The sequence below is a fragment of the Montipora foliosa genome, chromosome 10 (genome assembly GCF_036669935.1).
Source record: "Montipora foliosa isolate CH-2021 chromosome 10, ASM3666993v2, whole genome shotgun sequence".
NCBI lineage: Eukaryota > Metazoa > Cnidaria > Anthozoa > Scleractinia > Acroporidae > Montipora > Montipora foliosa.
The window spans coordinates 8,133,246-8,150,745 of NC_090878.1; the positions used below are offsets into that span (position 1 = coordinate 8,133,246).

The following is a 17,500-nucleotide window of genomic DNA, read 5'->3' on the forward strand; positions in this document are numbered from 1 at the left end:
TTCAATACTACCCAATTCAGTGCCTTCTGTTTTTGTGTAACACGTACCACAGGCAACCCAGTGTACGCTCATGGAGCGTCTAATCTTTTTTTTTTTTGATGCAGAATACAAGTTTGCAAGATAGAGATCTTACGTTAGGTTTCTTCACAAAGTACAAGATTGAATAATTATTGTAAATCAAAAGGTTAATAAATGAAAAACTGTTATTGTTAATAGAGGTTCCATGAGAAGAAATAAAGTTTAGGGGCAGGGAATATATAACGATTTTGTTGTCGTACCCTCGGGAGGGAGGGGTGGCCGAAAATGAACTTGACTATTATGCTCGCTTGTTTGTGTCCATAAAAGTCTAGTCTTTTAACTTTTGCGTTCAACTTAAATGTTTCCAGGAAGAAAGAGAAGCCAGGGAACTCGTCAAGAAAGAGCAGGATGAGGCATACCAGGCCTCACTTCGGCAAGACAAAGCAAAGGTTATTAAAGGCTCCTTTGTTAATGTTGTCTGCTTACCAGCTACTTCCGACTTTCGGAAGGCCAGATACCACAGTAGTTGTGGCCATCTTCTTTCCTTTCAAACTCCAAGATCGTCCCCATGTGAACATCCTTTTGTGTGCTTTCAAGTTAAACGTTCTTGTCATGTTCAAATAAAATATTCTCACGAGTTTTGAGCTTAATAGCGTGACGAGAAAGGTCAAAATTGAATCAACAAAAGAATTTTAAAATAATGCATGTGGCCGCTTGCGAGGCCTTTAAAAGAGAGATTGTCATGGTAAACTGGCTGTCCTTAGAATTTCAGTTTTTGTCTACATGAAATCAAAACATTTTGTCTTGGAAAAGGAATAATTAATACCTGGGGCGAACTACTTGTAGTCATGAAAATACCGCTTCCCATTCCTTGCTCTCAAGAAGATATTTCACAAAGTATAGGGAGTAGGTATCTTTTAGGTGTCATGGCTAGTTTCTTGTTATAAATTCCAAAAGGTGAGAATGGCTTATCAAACGTTTACTGTGGAGTCTTTTTTTAAATACTTCGACCTTCAAACTTCCCTATTTTCCACTAAATGCTTGATTTTTGCAAAGGCTGAAGAAAAGAGGAGACAGGAAGAAGAAGAAATACTTTCAAAAAAGCTTCACGAAGAGCAAGCTTTGCACGAAGCTCAGCTTAAAGAGGTATGCTTAGAAAACCACAATGCCTTCATAAATTGGACTGTTGCAATCAGGTCATGTCGTTCCTTGGCGACATCGTCTTCGCTTTGGTTGACTTGTCCCCGGCGTTTCAGAACTTAAAGCGTATTTATGGTTATGTTAGTAAGGATCTCAAAACTTTAAGCTTCCAGTTATTGTTGTGATGGGGTACTTCCACGTAAGGCAACCAAATGGGGATTACATAGGGTGGAGACAAGTAGACTTGGATCCATGATATAAATGGGAATAGTTTCTGGGCTAATTAACTCATCATGAAAAAGCTCATTTGTAATGGGTTTTTTCCTCTATCTGTAGTTACTTAAGTAACTGATCTTGTCTGCTTTTAACATACTTGGGGAGTATTTACATGAGACCGGGACGAAACTCAGACCGGCATGAGTTCGTATCGGCCTTCATACATTTCTTCTTATGCGTTTAAATGAGACCACTCTGACAATGAACTTAGACTGGTCTGGTTGCTGGACCGAGACGAGAAATTCTCGTACCGTTCTCATGTACAGGTAAATACAACAAATCTTAGACCGGGTAGAGAAATTTCAAGCCTGTATGCTTTTGGGTCAGCCATATATTTATTGGACAAATCATATAATTTTGTCCCGAAACCAGGCACCAAGCTTTTTGTCCTGGTTTCGTGTGAACGGCTGCAAAAATTTTATACCGGTACAAGTTTATACCGGTCTGAGTTCGCGCAGGTCTCATGTAAATACCCCCTGAGACACTAGTGCAACCATTGTTCAATCATTCGTTTTCAGGCGCAACGGTTGTCTTTGATGGATCACCTTCCTTCAGAGCCCGCGTCCGACTGCACAGCGCCTGTTTCCAACCTTCGGTTTAGACTTCCTAACGGAGACACTCTCACAAGAAGATTCCTCGCTACTAATCCACTTCAGGCATGCCATGTGTATTCAGTAATTTCTTACAATCACTGCCCGGATCATTTTCGCAGCAAACCTAATAGGAAGAGGAAGTAATCGAGTAATAATTAATAGCGGGAAAGAGACATGTATGAAGTCGTTTTCTTGTGTCTTTCGTCTCTGACTAAAAAAAAAGGATTTGTAACTTAAAGTAAAGCCATTTAACCAACTTGAAGCGCGGGAAAGCTTATTTATGATCGGCTAGGAATGTGACCCGAGATTTTTAACTCAAAACGTAATGCAATGTTCCAAGAGACTCGGAAATAGCAATTTCGGAACTCAAGTGAAAACCGTTCTGACAAGACCTTGAATAATCTTTTATTTAAAAAAATTGTTATAACTGTTATACCACTGGCAGCGAAAGCATTTTCTAAGGCGGAGACAGGAATTTTGGTGTGAAGCAATACCATCCGATTTTGGAGTCAGTCTTTTATAATTTTCTTTCAGTTCGCAATGCAACCCTTGTTAATTCAAGGAATATGAAATCAATGCCCTCTCGCCATAAATATGTTCTTTTTATTTGTTTAGGTTGTCTTGACCTTTGTTCAGACAAAAGGATATCTGGACAATGAATATAAAGTGGTCACAAACTTCCCTCGGAGAGATGTAAGTGTTACTTCAGAATTCTCTAGCCTACGAACCGCCGCAAATACGTCTGCGTTCGCAGGCTAAGAATTCTCCGGCAAAAAATCTTATTAATTCTTCTGCAAGAAAGCGCATCTTCACTTACAAAGGACACTGGACTTTCCAGATAATGCTAGAGGCCGAAGGCGTAGGCTGATTTTAAAACCCTTTCTCGCCGCTAGCTAGGCTTTTCATTGGCGGAGAAGAGCGAAAGACTAAGACGATCACGCTACGTTTGCCTGTATCTGTTCTCTCAAACCGAGTTATCCAGACTCCGGGCGAAGAATTTGCGTCGAGGCTCCCGCTTTGTTCCGAAAAGGTTGTGGACGTGTAGTCTGTTTGGTGCTCGATCTTATCCGTTATAAGGTCATCCTTGTTAGATCAGAGGTAGCCCAAGCTCTGCAGGTGGCCGTTTGAAAATAGATTTTAGGCAGCGATTTCGGCACAAATAATCTCGATATGAATAACAATAACAATGGTTGGGAAGTAGACGCGCTCAACCCAACTGGGAACGACAGCAATCATTTTGTGGACCTCCCCACTTTCCAATTATTTCTCTCGTTCCCAGTTGAGCCGAGCGCGTCTACTTCCCAACCGTAAACGTCAAGGATGAAATGGCCGCTGAAAGCTGGGCGATGGAGCTTTTGAGGATGGCTAGCGACTATGGAATAGAGTTTGGCTCGGATAAATTGACACATTGAAGGTAAAATTATCCTAGCGCTGCTCTGTGCGAGAGAATTTATCGTTCGAGGGATTTCATTCGCAATTTTGGTCCAGATTCAAGGGTTGCTTCGAAACAACGCCTCCTACCTTGTCATTTTATAGTGAAGGGCTATGTCAGTACCTACAATTGTAGGTCAGATATGTCAAATATCCCCGAAATCGTCTTTCAGACACTAAAAATGATTACCGGAAGACATGTTTTAAGTTTGCAGGCAATTTTATTGTTATTCATATTGACATTTTTTGGTGCCAAAATCACTTCCTCACATTGGTCACTTGCAGAGCCTGTGCTACCTGTGGATCGATTAGTTCATTGAGGCTTGACGACATGGCCCAGTTGTTAGTCACATTATTTGCATCTGCATTCTCCAGCTTTCCTCGGTGGTCGCATATCATACATGATGTCTTGGTCCCGAGTTCAGTTGGGGTTCAGGCTCTTAAACCACACTGTGCCATGACCTTTTTATTTTTGCTTAGAGTTTTGGCAGTTATGAAACTAACACAATCTTCTGCGCTAGCTTTCTGCGCTGGATACAATGGAATCCTTACAGGCGCTTGGGCTTTATCCACAAGAAACTATTTTTGTTGAAGAACGCTGACTACTCAATACTACACGAGGAGAGGAGGTTCAAAGGCAGCCACTTAAAATGGGAGGCAGGGCGTCACCCAAGTACATATTAGATGTCTTCAGTTGGGTCTTGTAATATTCCAGACAAAGATCAAAGATGAATTACATGTATTAGGACAATATTATCCGTTGTGAACTTGGAATATACGTGAATATGATAGATTTTAAATGAACTTGACTCGCTAAATCAGCCCAATGAAACAAGTCTGAACCGTCGTTATAGCTCATGTTATATTATAAAAATTTTTAAATTAAATTATGTTTCATGAAAGGCAAACACTTGACTACTTTTTTATAGCAATTATTTTCAACAACGAATCAAGATGAGACGATCAGGGGAGAGTTCGAGGCAGATATGTCCCATTGCAACCGTGATGATGATTCCCTGTTGTTGAAAACTGCGTTTCAAAATTAGGCAACAAGTGTATTGAAGTCATGACTGGTTTGACGATGCACTTTGTGAACACAGTATTTCCATTGGCGCGCGCTGTTTTCGCGTTTAACGTATTAAACCTATAGGATGAAACTTGTTTAATTTTAATTAATTCCTTCGCTCTTTGCTTCAGATATCGAGAAAATTCTCCAAAGGGAGAAGCAAGTTAAAATAAGAGAATTCACGAAATCTCTCATATACCCTAAATACTCACAGGACAAAAGAGAGGCGGATCCCAGTGTTGTGCCTTTGGAATATTGAATTAAAAATAAGGGACATTTAACGTGGGAACCTTATATTTTTTGCCATGCACATAAATCGTTAAAAGTTTATTTCAAAGATATGTTTCAAGAGAACACATGTGCATCATGAGTTGGTGTTTCGCCAGATTAAGCATTGTCCCAGCTTTGCCAGGACTCCAAACCAACCCCAAACATGTCATAAAACACATTCACTGCACTGCCCGACAAGAAATGGGTCAACGAATTTTTTGGCAAAATGCTCTGCCTCATCTTGCTTCTTCTTCCTTTCAGTATCGACATTTCCCATTGGCGCGATTTTTAATCGAGTGAGTGATGAAAAACCAAACCAAAGTGATTTGTGAATAATTTATACCTTCGAATTAAAACCGCTTGGGCTGTTCGCACCAGAAACAAAAGTGCTATTAAACGCCTGCACAAGTTTGTACACTGGGGATGGATGCAAGAGACGCATGAAGAGAGGGTATTTTACATTCGTTATTTCTTTTTGCGTCAGCTATTCAAACTCGTTGGAAAATTCCTGAAGCAGTCACTTGCTTCTGCGTTCTGTCTCGTTTGTAAGTAGACAATAAGAAGTTGCAGAAACAACAATTCAAACATGAGCACAATTCTTACCCCCGCCTTACGTTACACCTCATCAGTATCAATAAAATTATATGTACATGTTTAACCTCAGTCGTTCATGGGTCATTGAATATTTTAAGCACTTAAACGCCGCTCGAAATAAACACGTCAACTATCACCCATTAGGCACAGAAAAGCCGCTGTTTTAAAGAAATAGTTCCTGAGCTATTTGCAAAGAGCTAAGCTCTAATTTAGTGAAGAAGACTAGGGGAAGACAAAGTTCAAGACCACCAATGATCGTAGGTAAGCTCTTAGAAGAAGCAAACAATAGCTGCTTTTCACTTTTGCGCTAGTCTGTCCTCCAAAGTTGCTGTATTGAAGGGTTCGCCTTAACTTAATGAAGTGGATGTTCTGTTTTGTTCAAAATGTGCATACTGTTACACTTACAGAGTACTTTTATTGCTCTGGGAAAGACTTTCACTGAAAAGTTTGTGACTGAAATTCGTCTTTGGTAAAAAAATGAAAAGGACGTGAGCTCTTTGAAACCGAACATTTTTGTAGGTTTCAGGCGAAGGGGTACAAGTTCGATTACGGTTTGAATAATGAGCATTCTTGAGGCACGTTTTGTAAAGTAATTATTTGACTTATTCCCAAGAGTCTTTTGTTATGTAAAACACATCCTAACTGTGCCCTGTTGCGTATCACCAAGGTCACTTTGGAAGCACATGGGTGTAGGTTGAGTTTCAGCAGAATCTCCGTCTGGTCACGATGTCTGACGAAGGAAAATCAATGCATTTCATGTGACACCGCACTTGAATTTTCTGGAACTGTTTTGAAAGTGCTGTATCGCAATGCGTTCGAACACCATATTCAGTTATCCTTTGCCTTTTAGTGTTTAAAAGAAAGCTAAGATAACTTCGAATGACTTCGAAGTCCGTGGATGACACAGCTGGTCATTAAAGAGGTACGGGATGTTTACCTTTTTGTTGCTTTTGTCTAGTGAACTGAATAACGTTTGTAATTTCGTATGCTGCAGATAATGGCCTAGTTTCCTTTCCTGCGCACTTCAAAATGGCCGTTAGTCAAAAACCATATGGATTTTTCCGACTGTATAATTCTCTTAAATCCTTTCTTGTTTTCTCACTACGACGCCTTGTTTTCCGTGCACCCGCTAGTACTAGTAGCAACAGGTGATTGTTAAACGAATTATCCCAGGTCACAATAAAAAGTCAAATGAAAAGTTTTGCATCACTTAAAATGTACTCGTTGTTATGTTGAATAATTCACGCGACGTCTCGGTGCATCGAGTTTATCCTTTGGAGAAAATTTTGTTTGCCCATGGAAGCACAGTTGATTGAAATCTTTTGTGTTGAGGCCGCATTATATGATGCATTTATAGGAAGTTCTAATTCTATCGGATTAATCTTCAATTTAGATAAATTCCTTCCCGGAGGACACTAATGAAAGCAAATCATGCAATGCGTCGACAGTCAACAAAAACGTACTTCATCCGGCCACAGACTCTTAAAACGTTTCCTCTAACGGAAGTTTCAAAGATCTTGAAACATTCACCCTCCTCCGCAAAAAACTTCTTTGCATAACTTTATCCTCTTTCTGTCGACCAAAAAGGCAGACTCTCTGTTATTAGAGACACTCAAACTTGTTAAGTTGTTTCTGACGTTGTCAATATCGAAAATTCAACACTTGACAGACGTTGTTTACGTTTCTCCACGCAACATGGCACACGATCTCACTGTACATTTTTAAGGGAGGTCAAGAAGGAAAAGATTTCGCCAGATCGCCAGTCAAGAGGATAACTTTTGAAAAAAGAGGAAGTGCAATTAAACCGTGCGTGAGTGAAGTCTTCAGTTCAGCTTTTGGTATATTTGTACAAGTGTGTGTCAATACTGTTTTATGGAAAAAGGTTTGCCTCTGACTCTTGATATTTTTCAACAGACATTTCGGCTAATTCTTAAGCCTTCATCAGTGATATCAAAACTTTTTCCATGGAACTTATGACATCTCCTGACTACACTTTTTCCTTGTGTCAATACTTCTCTTTTTCATCTATTGCAATTAATGATTGAGTTCAAGTTCAGCCTACCTGATGAACTAATGTCACGAGATAACAAAGTTGTGACATCATGTGTGCATAGATGAGGTTTTTGACATATTAGAGAGCCACTTGCAGGAAAAAAAATGTGGAAAAAAGTACACCAGACACGGGCACGGTTGTTGTGGAAATCGACAACGAGGTCCATTTCGTCTTTTAATTAAAGTGGATCAGTTTTTATTTGCAAATAGCTAAAGATGAACATACTGACCCATCATTCTCGTCAGTTACATCATGCATAGTCGCAAACTCTGTTTTTTTTTTCCTTTTTTCCTCAGGAACGGAAAAGGTCCAAAAAATTGTTCGTGCATGTTATGTGAAATTTGAGCGCGCGCGAATTTCCTCTCAGGGACCGCGCCATCAGAATTTACTGTTGTTGATAGATCTTGAATCGATAAGAGAAGTCTCAATCTAGAAGAAAGCGCAAACACGCAACATCGTCTTCCTGTGAGTTTAAAAGCACGGACAGGATATAATCGTTTTGATGAAGCTGCATTTGCTTATTTGGGTGAATTCGTGACTAGAATCATCGACCGATCGACAGACTTCGCGTGAATTGTTTTGTACGAGGATCTGTTGTTACCGCTGGTACACAGCTGTTTCTAAGTTGTGAGTGTCCTGCTTTGAAATTTTCGTTGTCGTTTCTTTATCATATTTGTTTCCTCTCCGCGTTGGGTCGATTCGTGCTCAGTGAATCGAGTGTATTAACGAATCAACGAATGGTGACCACATGTGAGTCGGTAATTTTTGGCATAAGTTACATTCAGAACAATGAATTTTGATAAATTGCTATCTGCTTTCCATTTAATTGTCCATTGTTAATTACGGAAAGAAATAACCTCCATCACTTGACAAAACGTTTTTCTGGCTATAAATTGTCCTTTTTTTCCATAGCCATGCAGTACTATATAATGTCTTTACGTTTAGGGCTATTCGTGGATTTAAGTAGGATTTGTTATTCAGCTTGCGGATATTTTTGCTCTCTTTCCCCGTTGTCTAATATTGCTAATTATTTTTGTATTACTACCATGAAATTTGATTATGTGAATAGTCATTTTTTTGTTTCATTTCTGTGTTGATTTTTGAGTTAATCAAAGGTGTCCAAATATTTGCCTTAAAAAAAGAGCAACCGGAATTGTAAGAAAAATGCTTAAATTATTATGAGAAGCACTTTAAAGTGTCTAAACAAGTGGTAGTGGCACAATATTAGATGTTTTGCATTTGAGTGGTATTAAAAGGATATAACAATGTTATGTCTGTGAAATTATTGATAAATATAGTGCAGGAAACTTGATCAGTACAAAAATAATTTTAGCAGGGTATTCAACCCCAAAAGCCACAAACCTTTTGGCATGGATTATTAGCTTCATTATTGTGTGATGGAATTTCAACTGCACAATTCTTTTGTTTTGGTACATCCTCTTAACATAACTTCTGGATAATTAAGATAATTGGGTGAAAAAACGCGACGCTTGATACCGAAGGGACTATGTAGTATAATACTGACTGTTACTCTGTTGCGCTATTCTTTTTTGAGGTAATCTTTTCTTTCCAAGTCTTCCAATTAATGCACATTCATTTAGTCAGAGTTAAGTGTTGTCCTACAGGTACACACCGCATTAAAAAATGTAGCCATAAACAGAAATCTTTGGTAGATAATTAAGATACCGGTACATTTACTAGGGAAAGGATATACTTTCATTTATTCCCTTGCTCAACATTTTTGGAATTGTTTCAAACAAGACTTTGTAAGTAAAATTTTTTATCACTAGGTAAAAGGATATCCAATTGGGTCTGGTTCTCTCTGAATGTAAAGAAAATCAAACAAAATCCTTTTTATACTGCAAGGACTTATTAGTCATCGTTTTTTAAAGCCCCAATAATTATGACATTGTCCTCGATACATTGTGCTGTTATTTCTTTGTTACTGATCTTTAGGGTCCCACAGTTGTTGACAGGAGAAGATCTTGATTTGGTCCTTTATGTTTCACAGCAGCCATGTCAAAACCCTTCTATTTAAGGAGTGGAGCTCACATTAAAGCAAGGCATTCTCCAGTGAGTTCAGATTATGAGGATTTCAACACTCATCAGAAACATATTCCACCTGACCTGGACTTTGAGAGTGTTTCAGATAATGAGGGAAATGGCTGGAGGAATCTGGCAGATATTGATACCATCAGTCCATGTTCTTCAACTCCAAGGAGTTTATCTCCTTTAAGTTCTCTCAGCGGTAGTGGAGATGGACAATATAACAGCAGATCATTTGAGTTTCCTCCTGAGCCTATAATGGTGCCTTACACAAGAAGTGTGCTCTCACCTGTCTTGAGACCCAGTACTTCACTTTTAGAAGTTTCAATTGCTAATTTGCCTCCAGAATCTGAATTGAAGCAGTGTCTAGTGAAAATCCGTGAGCAGATGGCACTTAGTCTTGTTCGCCTTAAAGAGCTTGAGGAACAGGTGAGAAATGTACCAACACTACAGGTTCGTATATCAGTGTTACAAGAGGAAAAGAGGCAGCTTATTAAACAGCTGCAGTCAAAAGTGGCTCGGAAAAGATCAAGATCAGCTGACTACACATTATGCAGCAGTGTTCATTCCAGAGGGTCCAAGAGTGATACAGAAAATGATGATGATGAATATTCACTTCTTAAGAAGAGACTCAGGGTAAAGTTGAACTCTGTTGGGGTTGGTGACTGCTCAGTAAATGAGGTTTGTTCTTGCTTCCAACAAAAACCAAAGACTGAAAAGAAGTTGATGAAGTCAATTTGTGTTGGCACAGAGAGTAACTCAGATCATGGAGCCTTTGAAAAGGGTAACTTTTTGCTGATAGCTGAAGCAAAGAAACCAAAAACAAGATCAGTTGGGGTTGGCATGATGAGATCTTTCACAAAGGAAATTGGTGTGGGAGAGGGAAGTGCACTATTGTACACCAAACAGCAAGGAGTACAGGTGTCAACAGACACAAAGGACTCTTCCTGTGAAGCTCTACCTGCTGTCATTACAACAGATGTGTCTGTCTCAGCAAAGCCTTCTCTGCATTCAACAGGAACCAGCACAGAGTATCCTAGTGCAGCTTACGGTCATCGTGTGCAGGAAAAGCCTCCAGAAACAGTTTCCAGTGTTGCTGTTCAGACAAGTGGAAGTTCAGGAGTAACACATGTCTCCATTGGAGTTGGTATTTGCACTATTGATGATGAACCAGAATGCAGAAAATGCTCCAAAAGAAAGTCACGTTCAATAGTAAAAACAGTGGATGAGATTATTGCTAATCACATTGATATACCACTGTGTAAGTCAGTTGGCGTAGGAAATGGTAGCCTTGATGATAACTTTCTTTGTGACAAATGCAGCCATCTTCAAACAAGAACAATTGGTTGTGGAGAGAAAGTGGAGCTTCGAAGTGTTGCAATTGGAGATTTCAGCATTTCAAGTCATCAGCAGTATAACCATTGCAGTAGCATTAAAACTAGAAGTATTGGTTGTGGTATTGACCGAATGGTCATGAAAGATGCTGCTGTTGGCACAGAGAAAATTGATGACAAGAGCTCATGTGACCGCTGTTCAAACCGTAAAACAGCCACCATTGGAATAGGAACAAATGATAATCAGTTGGAGGGGGAATATTTTGTTTGCAAAATTTCCAGAAAGACTCAAACTGAGGCAGAGAACTTAACAAATGGCCTCATCACTAGAGAACTCGAATTTCAGTCAGAATCAATGGTTCCACAAAGTCACATCTCAAAGGATGAGCTAGGGGTACCTGTGACAAGACAAGGCAGCATGCGAACCCTTGGTGTTGGAAACTGCAGTATTATGGATTCCTTCTGCAGTAGGTGTGACAATTTGCATACCAGATCCGTTGGAGTTGGAAAAGGGAATGTGTCAATGGACATGATTTGCGATAGGTGCTCCAACAAGAAAACAAAGTCAGTGGGAACCACCTGTGAAATTGTAGAAACCCGCTCACTTGGCATCAGTGAGTGTTGTGTCACAGATAACTTCTGTGACAGATGCATGAACATTAGGACAAATACTGTGGCAAGTGGAGACTGCTGCATCACGGACAGTTACTGTGAACGATGCTTTAATGTTCAAATGCATTCTATTGGTGTCGGTAACTTTGACATTAATGTAGATGATAGCCAACCGATTATTCAGGGTAATTTTGCATCTGTGGACAATAACAATAAAATTGATGCAAATATGAATATAGAAATTAGCGAGGCCCTACAAGGCCTTGACCACAAGACAGGTAAACCTATTGTGGCTAAGCAGCACAGTATTTATTCAAATAATTCTAGGGACAGCAAAGGTTTGAGAAAAGGCCGTAGTCACAGTAAAGAGAGTCTGAATGAATCCGATGGAAGTATTGACAATGACAACCCAAGCAGTGACAGTGCAAGTCAGACAAGTGAAGTGGTGGACAGGTCTCAGTCTCATGAATTCATTAGGTATGGATCCTTTATAAAGCTGTGATTTTACAGTTCACCATAGAATTCTGTCACGGTGCTGTCCCATACTGTCCTGCTATTAACCTCATTCCCTGACGAATTGGCACATTGGCGTTATTATCATCGTCATTATCATCATCAACATGTATTGCGGCTAACTTCCACACTATCATAAACATTTATAAATATGTTGTTGAAATTAGACTTTTTTAGTGCAATTATTAACTTTGAGATAAGAAAATTATTGTACCTTTTCTGTGCCTACAATATATATTGAGATGGTCAGGATCAAATTGTAGTTTATGCCAACATGGACTATATAGCTCTCTGAAATTCAGTAATAATAATGGTTATCACTTTATTCAATTCTCAAGCTAACATATCCCAGCACAAAGTGCTCTACCAAGAGTCCATCACCTCTTGGCTCCACTAATTGAGCAGACTTCAAGTCAAATTAAAGCGAATTAAGGTAGATCAACTCAAATGTTGGTTTGAGTTGCAAGAGAAGAATTGATTCTGTGTTATAAATGAGGACTCATCAGTTGGGGGGGGGGCAAGTGCTCTAATAATCCACTGTATCAACCCTGCTTCCCTGCATTGTGTAAACAGGTTACTATCTGTTAGAAAGGTAGTCACATTGTTCATTTTGTACAGCAAGTAGGTAACCTTCGGATTCGTCAGTTTTACATGGTTTTATGTGCTAGATAGTAATAATGATATTAACTGTCTTTTTTGGAAAAAAGGTATTTTATTGGCCTCATAGAGTCGATGTGCAAGTGATTACATTGTTCATTACATTGCTACAATTTTCAAAGAAGTTTATTTTTCGTTCAATGCATTACCCAAATTGAGACAGCTTTTCTTGTTTGATCTGCTTTGCTGGAATGAAAGGCTTGAATGTGTTTCATAAGTGTATGTGTGCATGCACTTTACTGTGGAAGGCCTCCGCAACAAGCCAGTTGTAACACTGAATAAAGATCTTCTTAGAGGTGCTGAGTGATACGTTTATCGTAATCTGAGAACATTGTTTATACCACTCAAGGCAGAACTTCATTTGTAGGGCAAAGTTCCATTTTGAAATGTGATAATACGCTATTGGCATCAAATGAACTTCTGAAGTTGTAACTTGAATGCTCACAGATGTTTGTATTCACAGCTAGACTAAAGTTGCACATAATTTAATTTGATAATTTGCAAATTGCGTATGGACATCATTAAGTTACCTTTGAACAAAACTGTGCTCTGTATTGTACAACTTGGGAGGAAATTAAAGTGAGGATCACCAAGAACCAAGTTTTCTATGTTTCCACAGCAAAAACAAATTAAGCATTCTGTAATTATCTGTTTCCACAGGAAATACTTGCTGTAACTATAATCTTGTTGTTCAGGTTCCTGCCAGTGGAAGTCATCTGTTTTCATAGACAATGATATATCAGGAATTTGTGGCTTGTTGAGGAGATGATAATATCGGCCATCTGTGGTCAAGGAGAAAATACATTAAATGTCAATTACTTCATGTTGCATTTTTATTCAAATTAAATTGAGAATCCAGATAAATTGCCTTTTTTAAACTTATTATTACTAAGATACATGTACTTGCATCCAACTTGTACAACAAAATTTGTACACAGTTTACATAATTACATCATGCTCATCAAAAGGGATTGCAACATTGCATTACTTGAAGTTTGGTATTTAGCCTTTTGACCACATGCACTTCTTTGACAGACTGTTTTCAGAGATTAGAACTACTTCAACGACTTGCAATCAAGTCACAAAACCACACAGATTCCAATGAAAGTTGATACCTTCCTTTCTTATGCCCACAATCTACCCGGGCTTACTTTCCTTCTCAGCACTTTTCTACTCCTCCCAACCAGTCTTTCCATGGCTACTGATGTCGCATATACAGAAGTAATCATGTCTTGGTCTTTCATTATGTTATGAGATCCTGTGACATTAAAGCTTTGGAATAAAAGCAAAATGCGTTCATGAGCAACATTCCCCTTTTGTTTTCTTTATGTGGGTGACAGCATGAGAAAACAAAACCTAAGTAATTAAACAAGAACACGATTTCTTCAAAAAAAGGGTTGTGGTTTACATTATTTTGGTGTATTTGATTTTATTTCAGAATCACAGATGAAGTTCTTGTGGCATGCAAGCTCTTAAATGGTCATCTCTATAAAGGAAAAGATATTGGAAGGGAACAAATGGTAATAGTATGCACAAATCTTTTCCTTAATTAATTAGCAGCAGGCAAAGTGTTCAAGTCTAATTTGGGTTCCTGTATTTTAATATAAAAGGAATACTGGTTTTCAACTTTACAGTTCCATTTAGGTTGAAAGCAGTAGAATCCTTTCTGTTGAGGCTAAAACAGCTTCTTGCATTGTCTTCGTGAGCTTTTGGCTCAAAACAGAGTTTTAAACAAATTTTCCTTTTATAAATTACCGTAATACATATTTGACGTGTAATTATCATATTTAGTTGATCATGTCATAACTGCATCAGGAACAGTGCATTGAAATGTCTCTTACATGAAGAGGGATCTGCTTTAATTCTTCTCTTTCTTTTGTGTGATTTACCCAGATTGTGTTACATAGATATGTTGGTGAGCGTTTGACAGTTAAATGTATACTATGTCCTTTCTTTTTAAATTTTTAGTAATCTTTCCATGCCACAGTCCTTCTCATAGGGGTGAATTAGCTTATGGTTTACACAAGCTAAGGGGTTGAGGGTTAATGAACACTATTTATAAAACCCTAACCATAAAACTAATTTTAACTTGGAAGAAGCAATAAATTATTGCTTAGTGTTTGGCAATTGAATATTTTCTATGACATGGAGACAATTCGATAATTGATGTCATGATATTAATTTTATCGTTGGCGATCTGAGTCTAATCTTTGACTTGGTCAAAGAAGTGTCAACAAGAAACTGTTTTTTTTGCTAAAATTTTACATTTGCAACTAGCTTGACTAGCCTAAGCTTAAACTTACTTGAACCATTTCATTTGCGATGTCACAATTTTTGACGAGTAAGGAAGGATACTCCAAGGACACAATAAAGCCTTGCAAGCTGTGGTTGCATGTAGTGTCTGGTTTACCTAGCTGGTAAGCATGCTGACACGCATTTTGTTTCTGTGGGACAGAAGTTAACTGTTGAAAGTATTTTTTCCTGTCCTGGAAACAATTTTGACTTCATGATCAAAATTTACAGACTCTGAGGACTAGTACGAGAGTCCAAAATCCTCTTTATCAGCTTTTTTTTCCCATCATGCCATCCCGCCACAATGAGCAATTTCATCCCAATCCTGCCTGGTTGAAACCATGTTGCTCCAGCGCAATGCCATATTTCAACTGATCGACACTTTATTTGGCTTCAACATTACCAGATGTGTCATACCCTACCAACGCTGTGTCTCATGCCTGTTTTAATGTATTCAATTCTCTCACTGGAGCATTACTAAATACAAGAATGGAGCGGAACGGAACGGAATATACCGGAATGAGGTAGAATGACTCTGGAATAAAGTGGAGTGACACTGGAGTGAAACGGAATGAACAAGAACCCTACCGGAATATACTGGAACGAGGTGAACACCAGAATGAAGCTGATTAGCGTAGACAAAGGAACGAAATGTAATTTTTCATCATTCTAGATTGTGAATGAATGAGTGTGCAGAAGAGAGACTGACAGAAAAAAACAGTGTACATTAAAGGGGAAGCAACACAGCTTGGACTGAGGCATGATATGTTCTCACAATTGAGAAGCAGTCCACTCACTTTTTGTTCAGCAGAAAGACAAGAAAAAAATATTCTTTCTATCTATATATTATCAACGATTGATCATTTTTCTGTGCTTCTGACTCTTCTTTCTTCAAACAAGAAACACTGGGTTCAGGTTCGATGGCATTGTTGCCACCTGAATCGGGAAGAGAAAAAGAGCTTTCCGGTTTGCGCAAATCTATTTCCGTATATCTCCATCATGTGTCGGTTGTGGGAAGCAGGCAGTTTGCTGAACTTGATTGTGATTGGTCAATACACAATTGACCTGTCAGAATGAAATTAAAGTGTTCACGGGTTTTTTGACTCGCACGGTGAAAGCTGCTTCCAAGATCCATAGAAAAACACAATAGGATAACATTTTGTTTCTCTTGCTACTGTATTTGTTTGCAAAAAAATATATTACTTCAATAAAAAATTATTGATTTAACAACAGATATACCTGTCAAATCTTTCTGAGTGAAGTGCTCCAAATGTTACGAAAGGCAAAAGCATGTGCAATTCTCTTAGGGAATCATGTGATACAACAAAAGGTGATAGAAACCAAAAAAATCGGTCGGCGCTAACTAAAACACAAATTTTGGCATAATTTTTCAGGTTTATTTGGTTGTCATTCTGCCTCTTTCCTGTGTCATTCCAGCTGGTTCCGGTATATTCTGTACCATTCTTTTTCATTTCATTTCATTCTGGTGTTATTTAGTCTTATTCCGTTTTTTTCTGGTGTATTCCGTTACGTTCCTGTGTTTAGTAATGCCCCTCTCACTGAAGATGATGTTACTAAACGTATTGCTAATTCGAGTAGGAAGTCCTGTTGTCAGTTATCCTGTTAGTCCTGTTGTAAGTTATCTCACCTTTGTCTCTAAACTTGCCGAGCATCTTCCTATCGTCAGTTCCACATTACTGAAACTGCACTACTCCACATTAAGAATGATATGTTGATGAATATGAATAAACAACACCTCACTCTTCTGGTTCTGTTAGGCTTAAGTGCTGCTTTTTAAACTGCCGACCATTCTATTCTGCTGAATCATCTTCACTCCAACTTTGGCATTTCTGGCCACATGCTCTCTTGGTTCAACTCATATGTGTACAAACGGACTCAATCAGTATCTATATATTCGTGGTCATACATCCAGGAAATTTGATGTAAAGTATGGGGTCCCCCAAGGATCCTGTCTTGGACCTCTTCTCTTTGCCATTTTTGTCAGCAAGCTGGTCACCATCATAAAATGTCATCTTACACATTCAAGTACAATCTTACGCTGATGACATACAGCTTCATATTGCTTTAAAGCCCAACCCTGAACATGCCACGGAAGCTTTTGAAGCTTATGTAAGCATGTGTTGCTGATATCAGAAAATTGATGTTACTGGTGCAGCTGAAGCTCAACATTGACAAACAGACTTCATTGTGATAGGGGTGAGGCAGCAGCTGTCAAAAGTTAACATTGACTCGTTGGCCAACTGCTGGTTGGTACGTAATGGCAAATGGCAAAAACCTCTTGTTAGCCTTTTTCTTTGTAAGAGCCGATTGTCTGGAGACAAAGCTGATCCCTGACAGGAAACTTTCTATGGTTGTTTTTGGATCGCCACATGTTCTCAGGCATTGTATGAGTTCCTAAATGATCTCTTCAAAATCTTGTTTTTGAAGAGTTAGTCCTAAGCAGTCTCATTGCCTCACCTTTTATGAAGCCATTTCTTATACCTGGGTGGTGACAATCAGCCTATGACTTTTAATGTCCAGGATTCTTTTTTTGAATCGTTCCCGTTAAGACACCACTGTGTCAAGGAAAGTGATTTTGTTCTCT

The 17,500-nt window shown here is 38.7% G+C and overlaps 2 protein-coding genes across 6 annotated transcripts in view; both read left to right on the top strand.

Annotated features, from left to right (window-relative positions):
• LOC137973722 (FAS-associated factor 1-like) overlaps window positions 1-4,366 on the top strand; it is a 26,729-nt gene extending 22,363 nt beyond the window's left edge. The window contains exons 17-21 of the mRNA XM_068820600.1: window positions 387-467; window positions 1,075-1,164; window positions 1,953-2,090; window positions 2,643-2,720; window positions 3,980-4,366. Coding sequence (XP_068676701.1) covers window positions 387-467; window positions 1,075-1,164; window positions 1,953-2,090; window positions 2,643-2,720; window positions 3,980-4,060 — 468 coding nt within the window. The 3' untranslated portion in view covers window positions 4,061-4,366. The remainder of the gene's footprint in view (window positions 1-386; window positions 468-1,074; window positions 1,165-1,952; window positions 2,091-2,642; window positions 2,721-3,979) is intronic.
• Window positions 4,367-5,487: 1,121 nt separating this feature from the next.
• The window catches only part of LOC137973716 (KN motif and ankyrin repeat domain-containing protein 1-like), an 18,331-nt gene continuing 6,318 nt past the window's right edge, over window positions 5,488-17,500 (top strand). Inside the window, exons 1-4 of one of the 5 annotated variants that reach the window (XM_068820589.1) lie at window positions 5,488-5,649; window positions 6,239-6,310; window positions 9,398-11,910; window positions 14,042-14,123. In XM_068820589.1, coding sequence (XP_068676690.1) covers window positions 9,458-11,910; window positions 14,042-14,123 — 2,535 coding nt within the window. In that variant the 5' untranslated portion in view covers window positions 5,488-5,649; window positions 6,239-6,310; window positions 9,398-9,457. Of the gene's footprint in view, window positions 5,650-6,058; window positions 6,311-7,138; window positions 7,271-7,789; window positions 8,192-9,397; window positions 11,911-14,041; window positions 14,124-17,500 lie in introns of those variants that run through there. The other 4 variants (XM_068820590.1, XM_068820593.1, XM_068820591.1 and 1 more) reach the window with 4 other exon arrangements.